General features: G+C 45.6%; 2 protein-coding genes across 3 annotated transcripts in view; one reads left to right on the top strand and one right to left on the bottom strand.

Moving 5' to 3' along the window:
- The window catches only part of doc2a (double C2-like domains, alpha), a 34,158-nt gene extending 22,945 nt beyond the window's left edge, over positions 1-11,213 (top strand). For both annotated transcript variants that reach the window (XM_030410806.1, XM_030410807.1), the window contains exons 7-10: positions 1,677-1,909; positions 7,329-7,410; positions 8,153-8,249; positions 8,679-11,213. In XM_030410806.1, coding sequence (XP_030266666.1) covers positions 1,677-1,909; positions 7,329-7,410; positions 8,153-8,249; positions 8,679-8,815 — 549 coding nt within the window. In that variant the 3' untranslated portion in view covers positions 8,816-11,213. The remainder of the gene's footprint in view (positions 1-1,676; positions 1,910-7,328; positions 7,411-8,152; positions 8,250-8,678) is intronic.
- A 1,054-nt stretch (positions 11,214-12,267) lies between these two features.
- LOC115577942 (protein glass-like) lies at positions 12,268-16,897 on the bottom strand. The gene is made up of 2 exons (XM_030410799.1): positions 16,651-16,897; positions 12,268-15,783 (listed from the first exon to the last, which is right to left on the bottom strand). The coding sequence occupies exons 1-2, from the start codon at positions 16,841-16,843 to the stop codon at positions 14,708-14,710; spliced, it is 1,269 nt and encodes a 422-aa protein (XP_030266659.1). The 5' UTR covers positions 16,844-16,897; the 3' UTR covers positions 12,268-14,707.
- Positions 16,898-20,000: the final 3,103 nt, after the last annotated feature.

A 20,000-nucleotide genomic window follows, 5' to 3' on the forward strand; every position in this document is an offset into this window, starting at 1 on the left:
CAGAAATAAACCCTCATTATCCCGTCATGGTCAGGTGTACCTGTACAGGTGACACAGGATGATGAATCACTCCGCTCTCTGATTCTGTCCTCCAGTCTTTACAGCAAAAATACTGAAATCCTGTCGACTGTCAGAGAAACGTGGAAGAAGAAGAAGTTATTCACCACCATATATTTTCCTAGACTGAAGTATTTTTTGGTGCTTTTATTTTGAAAATGTCACCAGGTGTAGCACGTGATGTTCCTTTAAAATGTTTGAGTGCTCGAATCAGGATGAGATCAGGATCAATTACATGTAAATACAAACCTTGATTTATGTTTTTATCCGAAAACAGCTTTACCATTAAAGATATAATGTCAGATTTCTGCAGTACGACTCAACCTTTCTTATGTATGTTGTTGAGTTGTGTACTTATATTATCCAAATGTTCCCAACAAAACCACAGAAAGTTTAATCAAAGCAATAAAAAGCATCTCATGTGTTCGCCGGCGCTCCCTCCGGGTTAGGAACGTAAACGTAACGCGAAGAGAACAACACGTCTGCCATCCACATCAGACCGACACCGACCGTCTGAGTGAGTGTCGACCCAAACATCAGCCTCTGACTGAACCCAGCACTCAGCAGAGACTCTGGTCCTGGTTCTGGTTCTCTCTCTCCTCTCTAAATGTGAAATCCATTTCCCCTCCGGCTCCAGTCAGCAGTCAACATTACAGAACAGAACCAGCCAATGATGGAGGTCTGCTCCGGATCACTCGGGTCGGGTTAATAAACCACCATTTCTCTCCTCCCGCCTGTAACGGCTCCGGGTCAGATCAGAATCTGATGAGCCTCCAGATGTTCTGGAGTTCTGGATCACTGTGCATTTTGTTTCTCTTGTTTTTCTTTCACATTTCATCACACTGAGTCTTTGAGTCTCTATGTTTGAGCTCACAGCATGTTTTAGATTGAATATCGCTGTTTTACCGCCATCAGTACAGAAGAAAACATCTGAAAGTTATTAAAATCGGGCAAAATATGTCAGTTCACAGTCTTACTGCAGATACAGACGATGCTACAGATCACAAAGTGTTCATCACTCAGTTTAACGCTCCTCAGTACTGATGACCTGCTGTCTGCACCTGTGTGTCGTGTAAAGGCTTCAACACATTAACAGACGGTTGGTTTTGTTGCGAAGGGAAAAAACTGGTGTAATTGATTTCAGCGGCCGACGTTTTTGAAGTAATGGAGCTGAAAGTGGAGCCTCGCTCACAGTGAGAGGACAACAAATACAGAGACATCCAGAGAGACTGAGAGTTCAGACACCTGCAGAGTGAATCTCAGTCTGATGTCTCACCTGTGGGAGCGACACTGATCCCTGCAGGTGAAATGTTGGAATGTTTTCAAATTGAAGAACCTGAAGCAGAAAAAAGCAGCTGAGAACACACCAGAGACATTAATGTGCTGCCAGACTGAACAACACCAGCAGGAAACCAATCAAAAGGCAGAAACATGAGCACGAAACATCAAGAGAAAAACATTTTATTGTTTCATGTTTTCCATCATTCGTCCTGAGCATCGGCAACATGTTTCTGTCGTTCTTTCTGTTCGTGTTTTGAAATGAATTGTGAGAATAAATGAAGGAAATCTGATCAAATTGAATCTGATCGTTTTAATCTGACTCGTGATTTCGTCCTCAGTGGGAGAACGAGCAGCTGCACAGTCTGGAGGAGAGAGGACGTCTCCTCCTCTCACTGCAGTTTCTGCCTCCAGTCGGTTTGGACAAACAAGACGCGGAGGGAGGAGGAGGAGGAGGAGGAGGAGGAGGAGGAGGTGAAGGGCGTCGCAGCGGAGGTCTCTGTGTGGGCGTGAAGCGTTGCGCCCACCTGGCAGCCATGGACGTCAACGGATTCTCTGACCCCTACGTCAAAATGTGAGCCATCATACAGGACACACAAACATATAAACTGTCTCACATCAGGTCAACACAGGTGTTCATGATCAGCAGCGACTCACAGACGAGAAATGAACAGTTTATATTTCCTCTGTAGCTGATTTATCAAAATAATGTGGACTGAAGTCTGATATCTGTCAACACACAGAATGAAAACAAACTCAGAGCCACATTATTGAAGGTTTTATTTACAGCTCACTGTCATGTTCCTTATATCTGACGAGTGAAACCGGATTTAATTAGACACTAATCTGAAACAAGCTCACAGTGGACAACACTGAATGAAGAGTGCAGAATCGCAGCAGCGACTCGCTCAAACATCCGGTCTGATTATCAGCTGCCGTTCTAATAAACAGGGTAGATTTAGTTTAAAGAGATTCACAGTCATTTTCAGCCCTACAACACATTACACAGACATGAGCAGAGAAATGAAAATAAAACTGAGTTAACGATCATGTTCTGCCCGCAGAGATTCACTGTGTAAATATACGTCTGTGTAGAAAGTACGTTATCAGTGACGTTAACAGATAATGACTGCTGAGGACTACAAAACTGGACTTCAGCTCTAATGAGGTCCAAACACTGGAGTCGTGCCATCTTATTAACTTTGCTAATCAATGATGCAACTGTTGATAAAGAAGCACCATCTGTTTTCCAGCAGGAGGATGATGAGTGAGGAGAAGGAAGCGGAGCTGAGCTCTGTCAGGAGGAAACACTCGGGGCCAGAGTCGAGGATTTAAGGCTTTCTGTTTTGTTCTTGTTTCCTCCGACACTCGAGGGACTCTCGCTTTGAAGAGAAGGAGAGTTTTCTGCCGCATGCGGTCAGAATACAAACTGAGTCTGAGCAAGAAATAAGAAGGCAACTGATGGCTTTAAAAATCACTATCAGCATGCTGCGTCACGGCTCGCTTTCAGCCAATATATCGACTTTAAACTGATGAATCTTCCTTTTAAAACTCAGACAGTCGGTGTCATCACCTGTTCCTCTCTGATCAGTCTGTCTGGCTTTGTTATTGACTTCTTATTAATGAAAACAAATCAGTCTGTGGTGCGGAGCAAGTTCTCAAAGATGCAGTGAAAGCTGAAGATCTGAAGTCACATTAGTCCCTGATCACACTGAGACTCATTGATACAGACAGCTGCTTCAGAAATGCCTCCGAAATGCAGGTTGGATGAAACAGTGAGTCTGTGGAGCGAAGCTGCTGTCTGATCAAACGTAGTAAGAAGAAAATGTGGTGTGAAACATCCAGGAACATCTTTACAGAGACCCGCCTCCACCTTAACATCCAGAACATCTTTACAGAGACCCGCCTCCACCTTAACATCCAGAACATCTTTACAGAGACCCGCCTCCACCTCAACATCCAGAACATCTTTACAGAGACCCGCCTCCACCTCAACATCCAGAACATCTTTACAGAGACCCGCCTCCACCTTAACATCCAGAACATCTTTACAGAGACCCGCCTCCACCTCAACGTCCAGGAACATCTTTACAGAGACCCGCCTCCACCTCAACATCCAGGAACATCTTTACAGAGACCGGCCCCCACCTCAACATCCAGGAACATCTTTACATAGACCCGCCTCCACCTCAACATCCTGGAAGATCTGATCACACTGAGACTCGTTGATACAGACAGCTGCTTCAGAAATGCCTCCGAAATGCAGGTTGGATGAAACAGTGAGTCTGTGGAGCGAAGCTGCTGTCAGATCAAACGTAGTAAGAAGGAAATATGGTGTGAAACATCCAGAACATCTTTACAGAGACCCGCCTCCACCTTAACATCCAGGAACATCTTTACAGAGACCCGCCTCCACCTCAACATCCAGGAACATCTTTACAGAGACCCGCCTCCACCTCAACATCCAGAACGTCTTTACAGAGACCCGCCTCCACCTCAACATCCAGAACATCTTTACAGAGACCCGCCTCCACCTCAACATCCAGAACATCTTTACAGAGACCCCGCCTCCACCTCAACATCCAGGAACATCTTTACAGAGACCCGCCTCCACCTCAACATCCAGAACATCTTTACAGAGACCCGCCTCCACCTTAACATCCAGGAACATCTTTACAGAGACCCCGCCTCCACCTCAACATCCAGGAACATCTTTACAGAGACCCGCCTCCACCTCAACATCCAGAACATCTTTACAGAGACCCGCCTCCACCTTAACATCCAGGAACATCTTTACAGAGACCCGCATCCACCTCAACATCCAGGAACATCTTTACAGAGACCCGCCTCCACCTCAACATCCAGGAACATCTTTACAGAGACCCACCTCCACCTCAACATCCAGGAACATCTTTACAGAGACCCGCCTCCACCTCAATATCCAGAACATCTTTACAGAGACCCACCTTCACCTCAACATCCAGAACATCTTTACAGAGACCCGCCTCCACCTCAACATCCAGTAACATCTTTACAGAGACCCGCCTCCACCTCAACATCCAGGAACATCTTTACATAGACCCGCCTCCACCTCAACATCCTGGAAGATCTGATCACACTGAGACTCGTTGATACAGACAGCTGCTTCAGAAATGCCTCCGAAATGCAGGTTGGATGAAACAGTGAGTCTGTGGAGCGAAGCTGCTGTCAGATCAAACGTAGTAAGAAGGAAATATGGTGTGAAACATCCAGAACATCTTTACAGAGACCCGCCTCCACCTTAACATCCAGGAACATCTTTACAGAGACCCGCCTCCACCTTAACATCCAGAACATCTTTACAGAGACCCGCCTCCACCTCAACATCCAGGAACATCTTTACAGAGACCCGCCTCCACCTCAACATCCAGGAACATCTTTACAGAGACCCGCCTCCACCTCAACATCCAGAACATCTTTACAGAGACCCGCCTCCACCTCAACATCCAGAACATCTTTATAGAGACCCGCCTCCACCTTAACATCCAGAACATCTTTACAGAGACCCGCCTCCACCTCAACGTCCAGGAACATCTTTACAGAGACCCGCCTCCACCTCAACATCCAGGAACATCTTTACAGAGACCCGCCTCCACCTCAATATCCAGAACATCTTTACAGAGACCCACCTTCACCTCAACATCCAGAACATCTTTACAGAGACCCGCCTCCACCTCAACATCCAGGAACATCTTTACAGAGACCCGCCTCCACCTCAACATCCAGGAACATCTTTACAGAGACCCGCCTCCACCTCAATATCCAGAACATCTTTAGAGAGACCCACCTTCACCTCAACATCCAGAACATCTTTACAGAGACCCGCCTCCACCTCAACATCCAGTAACATCTTTACAGAGACCCCGCCTCCACCTCAACATCCAGGAACATCTTTACAGAGACCCGCCTCCACCTCAACATCCAGAACATCTTTACAGAGACCCGCCTTCACCTCAACATCCTGGAAGATCTGATCACACTGAGACTCGTTGATACAGACAGCTGCTTCAGAAATGCCTCCGAAATTCAGGTTGGATGAAACAGTGAGTCTGTGGAGCGAAGCTGCTGTCAGATCAAACGTAGTACGAAGGAAATATGGTGTGAAACATCCAGAACATCTTTACAGAGACCCGCCTCCACCTTAACATCCAGGAACATCTTTACAGAGACCCGCCTCCACCTCAACATCCAGAACATCTTTACAGAGACCCGCCTCCACCTTAACATCCAGAACATCTTTACAGAGACCCGCCTCCACCTCAACATCCAGGAACATCTTTACAGAGACCCGCCTCCACCTCAACATCCAGGAACATCTTTACAGAGACCCGCCTCCACCTCAACATCCAGAACATCTTTACAGAGACCCGCCTCCACCTCAACATCCAGAACATCTTTATAGAGACCCGCCTCCACCTTAACATCCAGAACATCTTTACAGAGACCAGCCTCCACCTCAACGTCCAGGAACATCTTTACAGAGACCCGCCTCCACCTCAACATCCAGGAACATCTTTACAGAGACCCGCCTCCACCTTAACATCCAGGAACATCTTCACAGAGACCCGCCTCCACCTCAATATCCAGAACATCTTTACAGAGACCCGCCTCCACCTCAACATCCAGAACATCTTTACAGAGACCCGCCTCCACCTTAACATCCAGGAACATCTTTACAGAGACCTGCCTCCACCTCAACATCCAGAACATCTTTACAGAGACCCGCCTCCACCTCAACATCATGGAAGATCTGATCACACTGAGACTCGTTGATACACACAGCTGCTTCAGAAATGCCTCTGAAATGCAGGTTGGATGAAACAGTGAGTCTGCGGAGCGAAGCTGCTGTCCGATCAAACGTAGTAAGAAGAAAATGTGGTGTGAAACATCCAGGAACATCTTTACAGAGACCCGCCTCCACCTCAACATCCAGGAACATCTTTACAGAGACCCGCCTCCACCTTAACATCCTGGAACCAGAGACCCAACCTGTTGGACAGTGTTTACCTGATGTTGAACTGTTGATGTGAAGATGTCGACCACACTATCATCATCATCTTGTTGCTGCCGCTCACATTCTCCCTGACTGTTTATGTAAATGAATAACTGCATATATGTTCTGTTATTTGTGCAGCATGAAGGAATTTATTTTATTTTGTTGTACAACCTCGTGTCTTCAAAAGAATCAGTCTGAACCTTGAAAATACATCACGTCATCAACTAACTTCCTAAGATATTTCTTTCAATCCCTTGTTGAGGTTCCAGACTTCCAGGTTGCGGCTCACTGATGTCAGAGACTGAACTAGAATAATATTCAGAATTAACAAGTCTAATGTTACAGCTGAGGGCTCAGCTTCACAGACAGAACCCAGGGTACCTGGGGCCTCAGACGGAACAAAGCCCACCTGTCGTCTGCAGTCTGTAGAGACGTCACTGCATCAGACATGGATCCACTTCAGCATCTTTATTTTACTCGTCTGTTAAAAAAACAGATCAGAACCGGTGACAGTTCAGTTCTGTTTGTCTCCACTGATGAAGATGAAGATGACGAGAGGATCTCAGGCCTCTCCTGTCCTGCTGTGAAACAATGAGCTCACAGTGTGTGTGTGATTAAATATTAATTGCTGCTTCATTAATGATGATTTGCATGATTTCATCAGCCTGCAGAGAGCAGACGTCGGCTCCCGGCACTCAAACACTCCTTTAATTAAGCACATGGAGGCATTCCCGCTCCTGTAACTTCACATCGTCATGTTTTCTCTTAATGGGTTTTAATCAGGCTCACAGCGATACACGATGCAAAGATCAAGCTCTTCTCTTTAAAGTATCAGTAAGTCTCTGCTGTGATCGGTGGAGCTTCACCTCTGACCGCTGATTAATCGATTGATCGATTGATACACTGTGACATATGACGGGAATAACTAACACCTTGTCCTCTTCTTATCTGCTCTCAGATATCTGAAGCCCGACATAGAGAAGAAGTCTAAACACAAAACAGCAGTGATAAAAAAGACCCTCAACCCTGAATTCAACGAGGTAAGATCTCCCAGGTGCCCCGGCACGTCCAGCACCGACCCTGAGCTCCACATCTGGGACCTCATTACAGGAAATGTTCGTCACCTCTTGTCCTGCCTTGAGTTCATTTTCAAAGTCTGTTTCCCGTCTGATCTCAGACCTCCTTTCTTATCTTAAGTAAACTTCATTCTTCTATCATCAGCTGTCAATCACTTAATCTACAAGAAAAGACGAGTGTTCAGTGTTCAGAGGCATAAATCCAGAGAGGGTATCACCCATTAATACATGCTCCAGGATATGTAAGGCTAGCATCAATGTTAGCTTCTCCAACAGGCAAACAACAGTGTTTGAAACATTATTTCAGTGTTTATGTTGTTGCTTGTCATCTTCAGTGTCATCAGCATTGAGAGCGAACGAAGCATTTTGAAAGTACGTCATCCAAACTTTGTAGTTAATGAATTATAGCTCAATATGCTTTCATCCTCACCTGAGATCTTCAGACACCACAGGATAAGTGACATGATGCATTCACGGGTCAGTGCAGGCAGGAGGTTTTAACGGCTCACACACCTTCACGCTGCTTTAAATCCCTGTGTGTGTGTGTGTGTGTGTGTGTGTGTGTGTGTGTATGCGTGTGTGTGTGTGTGTGTGTGTGTGTGTGTGTGTGTGTGTGTGTGTGTATGCGTGTGTGTGTGTATGTGTATGCGTGTGTGTGTGTGTGTGTGTGTGTGTGTGTGTGTGTGTGTGTGTGTGATGGCTGCAGGAGTTCTTCTATGAGATCTCCCTGTCGGAGCTCACCAACAAGACTCTGGAGGTGACGGTGTGGGACTACGACCTCGGACGCTCCAACGACTTCATAGGTGAGGCGCTGGCGGCTCGTCCGGATCCTCAGTGAGCTTCATGATGAATCTGAGGATTCACGTTTCACGGTCCAGTGAGAACGTCTGAGTAAATAATCAAAAATCAGCGGAACATATTTGACAGGATGGTCCTGTTGTTTCAGCTGTAAATATTAATGAATGTAACACAAGCTGCTCGTTAGTGCCAGCAAGCTGCTCAGAGGAAGCTTGTGTACATTTGTTATGATTATTAATGCATTTTAATCACTCTAACCATCTGTATCACTGATCACTGCCTCGCCACAGATCATTACATTATTATATTAATATTGTCGCTGATGATTTATCTGAGAAGAACAGATTAAACAGTCCCGAGCGACATGATTTGTTTCCTGAAGTCAGTTTTTGGTTTGATTTCCCAGTTTGACTTCCTGTTTGTTGCTCGTTCAGGTGGTGTCTGTCTGAGCTGTCACTCGCAGGGCGACGCCCTCCGTCACTGGATGGACTGCCTGAAGAACAAAGGCATGAGGGTGGAGCGGTGGCACATCCTGTCCAATGAGCTGCCACGAACCCTCGGCCACGACTAAACCTGCCGCAGCAGCATCATCGGTGCATGCAGACGGGGGCTGTGGAGGATCACACGAGGTCCTCTGGGTACTTTATGGGACAGAAACTTCACCACGGGAAGCCGCAGTAATTGAAAGGGAAAGTGTATTATAATAAGAACTACCATGACGGTTGGAGAGCAGGGTGGAGCTGGAGCAGCACGGTGGTGTGCCTTCATTATCGATCATCCACAAGAAGAAGCTCGTCGGCTCCTTCAACACTTTGAACATCACACCTGCCCTCAGCATGAAGTTCATCTACATCAGGGTCAGACCGACACGCTCGACCTCTGAGGGGCTGAGCGACCGCGGTTCAGTCGACGCCTCAGAGGAGGAAGTCGGACTTTAAGTGCATGTTTCTTCTCTACTGCAGATTGTAAATCAAACGTCGTGTGATCTCTCTGGAAGAAAAAAATCAGTTTTGGTGTGTTGACGCCGCCTGTTTGTGCATGTTCCCGTCAGAACTGCAGTTTATTCTGTCAACATCTGATTGTCCAACATCCAATCATCATGAAGCACGCCATCGCTAGAAACATCACTCTGCCTTTTCCAGGTGTAGCCACAGATTTAAAGAGAACATCGATGAGACGGCGCTGCGATCAAAGTATTACAGCGAAATGTTCCCAACAGACCTCCGTTATAAAAGAGACAAGAACTGCAGACAAAGTCCATGATGAGTCTTTGTATGATGAGTTTTTGCTTCACGCAGGTTTGAATTTGTAAAACTTCACTCAAGCTGAGGAAAGTGATTTAAGAATCTGTGCAGTGATTCTTTGGAGGAAGTAAACACTGAAGTCAGAAACCTTTTCTTGGCTCTAGGCGAGTGATTCTCATTGGTTCTGATGGGCGCCGTCTTTGCATCTGGTTCTGATTTAAATCTGTGGGTGTAACCTGTAATTATTGTTGTTCCAGGAACATAATTTCAACTTAAACACCATAAAGATCCATTTTGAACAAGCTGTCATGGCTGAACGTCCACCATTTTGTTCCTCTTCTCACCAGCGACCATCTTTACCAACCAGCACTCGCAGATTCACCAGCTGCCGTTAGCTAGCTAGTAACGCTAACATTAGCTCCATGATGTCCTCAAAGAAAATGGTCTCTCGACTGTTTCATGTTTTCAACTGAGTCATTTTAAAACGTGAACGTTGTTAAAGATATTTCCTCCTGGTGGCTGCTTGTTTGATGTCATGCTAATAGGCTCCTGATGAGGCTAAAGCTAACAGGTTTATCAGACTAAAGCTAAAGCTAACAGGTTTATCAGACTAAAGCTAAAGCTAACAGGTTGCAGGTAAAAAGTAGGATTTTGAGCCGCTGAGCTTTCAGAGATACTTCTTTCTTGATTTTCAAAATTACTTTTCACTTTAACTGATTTAACGCTAGCTCAGTTAGCATTGGCTCGGCTTACCCCTGCTGAAGAAAACAGCATAGACCAGCACTAAAACCAGCACCAAAACACAACGCATGCTGGTCTTGATGGTGACCAGTCACTAGCAAGACCAGCATGTGTTGTGTTTTGGTGCCAGTCTCTGCTGTTTTTTCAGCAGGGACCTGTAACCTCATTAACTGACTTAGTCTTGTTTTCCTCGGCCTCTGCAGTCACGCTCATTTACTACAGTTGGTATAAGATAATCTTGCAAATTTCCCCGATGTGGGAATATTGAAGGATTACTTTATCTGAGATAGCTAACTGGACATGCTAACTGGACATGCTAACTGCACATGCTAACTGGACATGCTAACGATCACATTAGAGCACATGACTCCTCTATTTAAAACATCCTTTAAACTTTACTCTCCGTACAAAGTTTTTTGTTTTAAGGCGTAGAAGCCTCCCTCCACACTGCTGTGCCTGGTTACAGTTGCTTAGCTACGATTGGACAATCACTGTTTGGTGGGCGGGGTTTAGTGAACATCTGATCAGCAGCTTCCATTAAAAACTGTACAGCCGCCGCGTTTCACCCTGAAACAGTCAGACTCGTTCACCTGTGACAGATCTGATCTCTTGCACTTCTTAATACGACTGTGAAAACCTGCATCCTTCTGTCGCCATGGTGATGATGATGATGATGATGATGATTTTAATACAAGTGTTCTTCCTCTCTGTTGCATGATGCAATATGTTGATATACTTCTTTATATCTCTATACTCTGCCTGTTTTCTAACTTAAAGTGTTGAGGTGAGACATGATGAGACCTTCAGGTACGTCCGTTGTTTACAGTGTTCTTCTTCCTCTCTTCTGCACGACTGAATGTACGACTGTGTCTTTCTATACGATATCGTCGACCTGTTGTTTACACTGATCTCGTGCTTTACAGGTGTTTCTATCAGGTGTTTTATGTACGATGATGCAACAATAAATTTGGAATGCAACACAGACCTGCAGTGACTTTGAGTCTGTTCTCACACTGAGACGCTCCTGAGGTGAGCGAGTCACTGCTGCCCCCCACAGGTAGAGCAGAGAACTGCAGCAGCACCTGCACGACAACAGAGGCTGACTGGAGATCAGTTTCATCACTGTGTGTGTGTGTGTGTGTGTGTGTGTGTGTGTGTGTGTGTGTGTGTGTGTGTGTCAGGAGGAAGTGTTCATGTCACCTTTTAAAGTAAAAGTCATGATTTCACTTTACTGTGAAATGACTGTTACAAGTTAAACTACAGAATATTTAGCAAAACAGTAAAGGTTCTTGATGTGAAATAAATACTTAGATAAATCATTTAAAATGAATCCATTAATAAATAAAATGGAAAATTAATAGATTTATGTCTTGAGCCATTTATATATTTCTTCTTTCATGTCTGATGACCCCCGTCAGTGTTATACATTCTATTATTGGTTATTATTGATAGAAAATAGAAAAGAAAGAAAGATATAAATGGCTCAATAAATAATCTAATATGCCAATAAATGCTCCAAAAATAAATGTCATCATTAATTAATTAATAAAGAGTGATCGATTTGGAATTTCTGCTTTTTATTCACTTTATTTATTTACTTTCTCATTTAAATTATTAATGGATTCATTTTATAAAGTTATTTATAAATTTCAGATTTTTGCAGCTTCAGTCAGGTTTGATTGATTAATGGTCTTAATCAATATAAACTGTTAAACTCATCAATAATGTGTTTCTCATTAACACTAATATGAAGCTTCACCTGACAACGATGAGACATTCTCACTGTTCATCGTCTCAAAGGTCAGTGAACGCCTCCTGAAACAGGAAGTGAACTGATCAATACAAACCACAAGTAAACGATCAATACTGTGAAGTGTGTGAGGCCGCAGAGCTGCAGGCAGCCGGGAAAGTAACTGAGTACTTTTACTTCTCGTCGAAGCTTCAGTCACTTAAAACACATTTACTGTATAATTACACACAAAAACCTCAATAAGTTTAATATCTGATCTTTGTCATGAAACTAAGAGACTTTGTGTGGTTTTAAAGTCCGACGGTTTCACTCAACATTTATTTGCCTAAAAAAAACAAGATGTTTCACATCAATACAAAACACTGATCATCACAGACGAACACTCGACACTCTGACGCTGCTGATCCGCCGACAGACGACCAGTTTGTTCTTGTTTACTGTGAAATCTCACAAATCTGCCGTCTGTCGTCTCTGCGGCATGAAGCAGCTTCCTGTCAACCGAGTCAGAATCATTCCAGAACCAGATCAGACTGAATTCAACACTGATGATTAACAGAAAATAAATAATATATTATTCTATTTTTAGGACAGCAGAAAGCTTCAGGTCACATCTGGAAACAGCAGAAGAGACGAGCAGACAGATGTGGTGGCACCTGTCAGCCAATAGAATCACTCCGTTTGTGTCACCTGGTGTCTGTGTTTCATCAGCCTAGCCAGTCTCTGGAATCGACACCTTTAAAAGGTGCTATACGTCAGAATCTGTTTAAAAACAAAAATATCAGCACAACGTGAACAAACATCAGTTTTGATGTTGCACAGATATCTGCTGTTTGTCTGCAGCAGGATGTGGAAGCTGTTCTAACATGCTGCACCTTTAAGGTCAAATGTATGTTTGGGTGTGACAACCAGTAGAACCAGTAGAACCAGTCAATCTGGAGCTCTGGGGGGGGGTTTCTAATAAACTGGCAACTCAGACAAATGTAACATCACATCTGCACGAGTTAATTTATTGACGACTGTGTTTCAGAAGATGTAACATGTTCTGGTAACTAACGTATTATTGACGACACACTGATAGATTTGTGCTGTGAATCCTTTTCAATCCAACAAGAACTGAAGAAACTTTCATCATCAAAACCAGTTCGGGAACTTTTCCTCATTTCACGCTCGGTGCAAAGTGACAAATATTTGACTTCCTTCTCTGTGAAAGTCCACATCCGCTTCAGAAGCAGCAGTCAGTTCTGTCAGCTGTCGTCTCCCCACAGATCTGCCTGGAAACTAAACTTTGGAATAAAAATAAATAGATCAATAAATATGAAGGTGTGGATCAAGTCAGTGTAGCTGCCAATAAACTGCATCCTGTCCTGATCAGGAAACACAAGGTGCATTAAAGACGCTCAGCAGGGACGTGAGTGATTTCTCACAAAATCCTCGTCACTGATTGGCTGCTCGTCACAGTCAATAAAGGTCGTCCTCAAAAAGGTCAAATATATTTTTTTAACTGCAAGAATAAACTGAGGCCACATCACAGAGCTGCGCCACGGAGCTGCGTCACGGAGCTGCGTCACGGAGCTGCGTCACGGAGCTGTGCCACAGAGCTGCGTCACGGAGCTGCGTCACGGAGCTGCGTCTCAGAGCTGTGCGACGGAGCTGCGTCACAGAGCTGCTTCACGGAGCTGCATCACAGAGCTGTGCGACGGAGCTGCGTCACGGAGCTGTGCCACAGAGCTGCGTCACGGAGCTGCGCCACGGAGCTGCGTCACGGAGCTGTGCCACAGAGCTGCGTCACGGAGCTGCGCCACGGAGCTGCGTCTCAGAGCTGTGCGACGGAGCTGCGTCACGGAGCTGCGCCACGGAGCTGCATCACAGAGCTGCGTCACGGAGCTGCGTCACGGAGCTGCATCACCAGCCAGCCGGTCGTAACATCACAACGTCTTTACACACTAAACATCTCGACGTTTTCACAGCAAATTGTTTTTACCATGTGGTGTTTGTAATTTGAACATTTTTACTTTGTAAAGAATCTAAAAATTCTCTCAACTCTTTCTGACTGCTCTGTGGTGACAACTGGACTCGTTTCAGTTTCATAAAGACGTTTCATCTCTGGACTGAAAGAGGAAACGTCAGACTTCCTTTTCTGACAGCGAGCTTCAGCCGAGGTTACCGACTGGATTCTCTGACAAGATAAGATCTACAAAGGTTTATGCTTTCAACATCAAATGTTACATTAAATTGCCACATTTTTGAATGCAGGCTGGTGTCAAGTTGTCACCGTAGCAGATCTTTGGTTCAGAGCTTGGATGAGAGCTGAAACGAGTCCAGCTGCCGACAATACAGCACTTAGAACTACCAGAACCGCAATGACTGAGAACCTTCATCAGCTTCTTCCACCTCGGTCCAGATCAGATTATAAAGACCAACGGCAGAAACGCGCTCAGAAAGACCCTCCAAACAACACAAGAACGATTTCAGGCGTTGCTGCGTTCTGGACTGAGCCGTCTGACCAGCTCGGACCGAACACGTCGGGATGCAGCGACGTGTTTACGACACGGTGAGTCCGACTGTGAGGTTTTGAGCGTGGACGATGTTTCAACAGCTGCTCGACTGTTTAGTGAGTAAAGACGTTCACATGATGGCGCTCATAATAAACACATGTTTATGTATCTGTGTCCTGCTCACTTCCTTTCATTAGTCTTTATTCTGAGTGATGTGTCTCTGTGTGGACCAATCAGGCGTTAGCCATGTAGCACATGTCCTTCTTCAGGTGTATCTGCAGGCCGCTGGCGCTGCTGAAGGTCTTGGAGCACTGGACGCAGCGGTACGCCTTCTCTCCTGAGTGTGTGCGCTTGTGTTTCTTCATGGTGTCTCCGTCGCTGAAGGTGCGGCAGCAGTGTGGGCAGCTGTACGGACGCTCGCCCGTGTGGATGCGGAGGTGTCGCCGCAGGTTTCCTCTCTGGCTGAAGCTCTTGGAGCAGAAGGTGCAGCGGTGCGGCCGCTCGCCCGTGTGCGTGCGCAGGTGACGCCGCAGGTCCGCCGACTGTGCGAAGGATTTGCAGCACCACTCGCAGGCGTAGGCTTTTCTCTTCTGCTCCAGGTGGAGGCGGAGACTGCTGGCCTGGCCGAACGCCTCGCCACAGCGCGGACAGCGGTGGACCAGTTCTGGGAAGTACCCGGCTGCAGTGACATCATCAACTGGAGGATCTTCCTGAGACGACTTCCTGTTTCCGTGCACTTCACGTCGCTCTGCGCGCACCACCACCGTCCTGCCTCCGTCTGATCTGTTCCTGAACGCTTCCTGTGTGACTGACGTGTGCGTCAGAGAGTCCGTGTGGCCTTCAGGTTCACTCACGTTGTATTCCTCAGGTTCAGTTTTGATCTGAGGGGCCGGGGCCGGGGCAGGGGCCGGGGCCGGGGCAGGGGCCGGGGCCGGGGCCCGGGGCTCCTCTCTGACTGCAGGAACTACAACATGGACTTTAGGGGCTGAGGCAGACGGAGGACTCAGGGTGGAGTGAGAGGGAAGAGGTGAAGCTTTCACCAACACCTCCGTCTGAAGGTTGGGCTTCAGCGTCGGCTCCCAGGACTCAGCAGGCTTCTGGTCCCCCGGCAGGAGCCCCGGCCCTGGGTCACCGTGGACCGACAGCAGCTGCACAGAAATGATCTGCTCGTGCGTTGGCTTGGCTGTGTTAGCTGGAGGCTGCCGGGGCTGGTTCAGAGTGGAGTCCGGCTCCTCAGAGCGGGGCCTCGGCTCCAGGTCACAGGATGGCTGCTCGGGAGCCGCAAAACCAAGACGGGACCTGGTCGACCCTGAAACAACACAGAATAACACAACAGTCAACACAGAAATATTAATATTAATCACTGACTCTGTTCTACACAGCTCCGCTCTGCATGTTCACATCCAGACGTTCATTTACGGTCACACCAACATTCACATCAGACGTAAACCAGCTCAGCACAACGTGAGTGGAGTTCAGTGGTGAACGCCACAGTGGAGATTGTTGTTTTTTTTTCATATTTCAGAAGTGATATTTTTTGGGTCCATTCACACATTAGTTAATAAAAACCACAAATAACAATTTAAAAGTGTTCTGAATTTTACTTTAATGAAAAAGTGAATGACTGACAATCTGCTGACTGTTTGAATTAAACTTGGAGAAAGTAGTTTATTTAGCCAACAGTCCCAAAACTGAGGATCTGCAGAGTAGAGATCATCCCGCCAGACTGCATTCAATAATGTGTCAATTTAATCTAGTATTAAACGTTAACACACAGAGAGTATAAACATGAACTATTTTTCAGATTCAATAACAAAACATTTCAGCTGGTTATTCGGCATATAGTTCGATCATCCAAACATCAGCGTTTCTCAATTCCAGTAGTTAACTTTATTCCGGAACCTTAGCTAATGCTCGGTGTCAAAAGAGGAAGTAGATGGAAAAAGGCACCGAAAAGTCTCATTTGTCAGGACATTTGGACCGAGCCGGTACATTTTACAGGTGCCGAATTGAAGAAAAACTATTTGACAACACGAAATTACTTTACAGTCTGTTTTTTAGTCGGGATTCAGCGATGTTGCGCGTGCTTAGTTTAAACTTGACATATTTCTAAATGAAGTTTGGAACGCTGTGCTGTCACAGGTCGCCTGGGAGCTAGCTGTAGCTCGGCCCTTACTCAGCCACTCCGTCTCGGCCTCCAGCAGCAGGATGTCCCGCAGCTGCCTCCGCAGGCTCTCGTTCTCCCGCTTGGTCCGGGCGGTCTCCTCCCGGTACTCGGTCACCGTGTCCTCCACCACGTCCAGGATCTCCTTCACCACGACCGTCAGCCGCTCCGTCAGGTACGCGTTCAGAAGCTGGAGTTTGGTCATTTTGGAACCATGAACAGCTGCGGCTGAGCCACACCGGAAACAGGACAGACAACAACAAACGAAACCGGAAACGGCTCTTCTCCTCTGACAGGCGTTCCTTCAGAATAAAAGTGGATTTTTAAAAAGAAATCAGAATTAAGGAAAATCTTAAAACTCAGTGTGAAAGAGGAAAACTGAGTGTTCTGACATGTTTGTTCATATATTACTCTACACAGTTATCTTAGCAGCTACAGTGAAGAAGATTTCATCTTCAAAGGTTGTAAATAACAATAATTTTCTGATCAGTTTGGGACCTTCTGCAGACTGAGATCACAGCAGACGAACTGGAATCATCTTACTGTGAAGCTCGAGACTTCACCTGACTTTAATCAGCAGGAGGGGATGAGATGATGAGTGGATTTGGTTTTTTTAACTATAATATTTTTGTACTTTTACATTGATTATAATAATGGATGGGAGGGTTACTGTAGGAATGTATTCCAGTAAAGTTACTAAATACCTCGCTAGAATTGTAGTATTAAAGTATCACTATTCAAATAAAGACTTTTAGATGTTTAAACCCGAGTGTGAGACTTGTCAAGTGTTTGAAGAGGAAGAAGAAGAAGAAGAAGAAGAAGAAGAAGAAGAAAACAGGATGTAAACAAACCTGGATTTAAAGTAACATTATGTAACTTTTAAGTTGATTCTGGAGGGAAATGTTCTGTTCGCTGAGCCATCGGTTGGATCTATCCATGATTGTGTCAAACTAACACCATGAGTTCTGGTTCTGTGAACATGACTGGAGTGAACTCCTGTGTCTTCACTCAAGTCTTTTATTTTGAAAGTATTTTCCAGAAGCACGTGTGCCTCTCACCACTAGTTCTGGGCTGAACATCACTGGTCTGGATCTGGTTCTGGTTCTGATCTGCAGACTGGAGAATTAAGTGTGTTGCTGCAGTTCCTGACTATGACCACTGGGGGTCAGTAAACACTCCACCAGCACGTCAACACAGACAGCGTCACACTGACTCCTTCAAAATAAAAGCACAAGTAAAGGAGATATATCCAGTGTGTCGATTTGTTTCCAAACATTCATGTCAGCAGTTGTTTAACTTCATCTGCAGGTGAGTTTATGTCCTGATGCAGAGATTATTACGCGGTTTACTAAACATTCACATATGAATGAATGAAAGAATGAATGAAAGAATGAATGAATGAATGTCTTTATTGAAACCTCTTGATAATATTAGTAATCAGTATAAATTTAAATTGATTACTGGCGGTGGAGAAGGTGTAGCTGTCCACAGTAAGTGGTGCATTGTTGGGGTTGTGCTCCGTCAGCAGAAAGTCAGCAGGACGGGGACCGGAAGGAGCACAAAGCTGCCATCAGGCAACACGGACCACACAGGAAGTGGGCTCATCTATCACCAAAATAAAAGCATCGACATCACATCGGTATAGTTTAAGGGAGATTTCACTTCAACAAGTTTAGTGTTTGTAGTAGACACGATCCTCTCCAGGTACCAGCTGGTTATTTACTGTTTATTTATTTATTTGATGATAAGATGAGCAGGGGGCGTGGCCTCTTTGAGTGACAGGTGTCTGTGAGCTGCCTGCAGGTGTTGTACTCACTGATCTTCACCTGTAGGAGGATTTTAATCCAGATGTCAGAACATGGTTTGTCCTTCCTGTGTTAACTGGACCAACAGAGGCCGGTGTGTCTGGGACTCAAACTGGATTTATCTTCTCTGAGCTGCCATGACGAGCTGAACCTCTGTGACGACCTGTAACTGTGTTAGCTGACAGCTTAATGGAGGACAAATGAAACCTTACTGTTCTTCATGAGAAGAGATGAGGAAACAGGACAGACAGGAGGACAGACAGGTGGACAGACAGGAGGAGGACAAACAGGAGGACAGACAGGAGGACAGACAGGTGGACAGACAGGAGGAGGACAAACAGGAGGACAGACAGGAGGACAGACAGGTGGACAGACAGGAGGATTGACAGGAGGAGGACAGACAGGAGGACAGACAGGAGGACAGACAGGTGGACAGACAGGAGGACAGACAGGAGGACAGACAGGAGGAGGACAGACAGGTGGACAGACAGGAGGACAGACAGGAGGAGGACAGACAGGAGGACAGACAGGAGGACAGACAGGTGGACAGACAGGAGGACAGACAGGAGGATGTGGTGAGTAGCTGCTCAGTGTCAGTTGTTGGACGCCATCTTGTGGCTAACACGCAGTGTTCGGGTGTTTGTGTCCGGTGCTCCTGCAGTCGGAGGTCCGTGTTGTGATGTGAGGGGACATTATCTCTTTATGTGTGGACACGGAGAGCTCGTTAGCCGTAGCTAGCCTGGTAGCATCCAGCTAGGTGTTCCTGACTAACTGACCGGGCTGCTCCACCTCTTTGTCCATGTCGGATTAGGCGGGAACAAGACGTCTTCAAAGACGCCAACATGGCGGCGGTCAGTCCCACCATGGCTAAAGTGTATCTCTGTGTAAAGGCCACAATGACTGTGTCGACCGTTGTAGTTAACACGTCCATTTTATTTAACACGTTTTTTGTGAACAAAAAACAGAAATTGGCAAAAACAATGAGACTAAGATATTTAAAATTGACTCAGTTTAATTAGCAGACCTCTTAACTGTGTTAAGTTGTGTTTTCTTTCTTGATGTGAGCGGAAGTTTGCACTTGTCTGTATGTATTTAATGTTATTGAATACAAAAAATAAAATAAAAAATATGATCACGTCCGCCATATTGGATGTGGTAGGTCTGCACTGTGAACAAAGATAAGTAGACTGAAAACTGTGTTTCTGATTTCTCATTTACATTTAGCTGGTAGCTGCATTAGGCTACCATTATAAATATGCTCTATATATTATGCAAGACAGTTGTCTACATTTAAAGTCAAATGAAATGACAGAGCTGACAGCAGACGGGGACCTGTAGTTACACTGGTACTTCCCTTAAAAAGGCCCACAACTCATACTGGAGTAAAAGTGTCTGTTAAATACACGTAGTACAATTAAAAGTAGCATACATACACATAATTATCATGTGTATGGCTGACCCAGTGTTTTAATCATTTACCGTAGAATAAATGAATTTAAAATGTGCTACTGTGGCTCTGGTGCAGCATGTAATCTGTAAAGTAACTGGTAGTGGAGT

The sequence above is a fragment of the Sparus aurata genome, unplaced genomic scaffold (genome assembly GCF_900880675.1).
Source record: "Sparus aurata unplaced genomic scaffold, fSpaAur1.1, whole genome shotgun sequence".
In the NCBI taxonomy this organism is placed as follows: domain Eukaryota; kingdom Metazoa; phylum Chordata; class Actinopteri; order Spariformes; family Sparidae; genus Sparus; species Sparus aurata.

What these genes read in the sequence shown, in the direction of transcription:
- LOC115577942 (XM_030410799.1), bottom strand. Translation starts at nt 16,843, where the DNA reads ATGACCAAACTCCAGCTTCTGAACGCGTACCTGACGGAGCGGCTGACG. An exon ending in GGCCGAGACGGAGTGGCTGA is followed by an intron (nt 15,784 to 16,650) that starts GTAAGGGCCGAG and finishes GTGTTGTTTCAG; the next exon opens with GGTCGACCAGGTCCCGTCTT.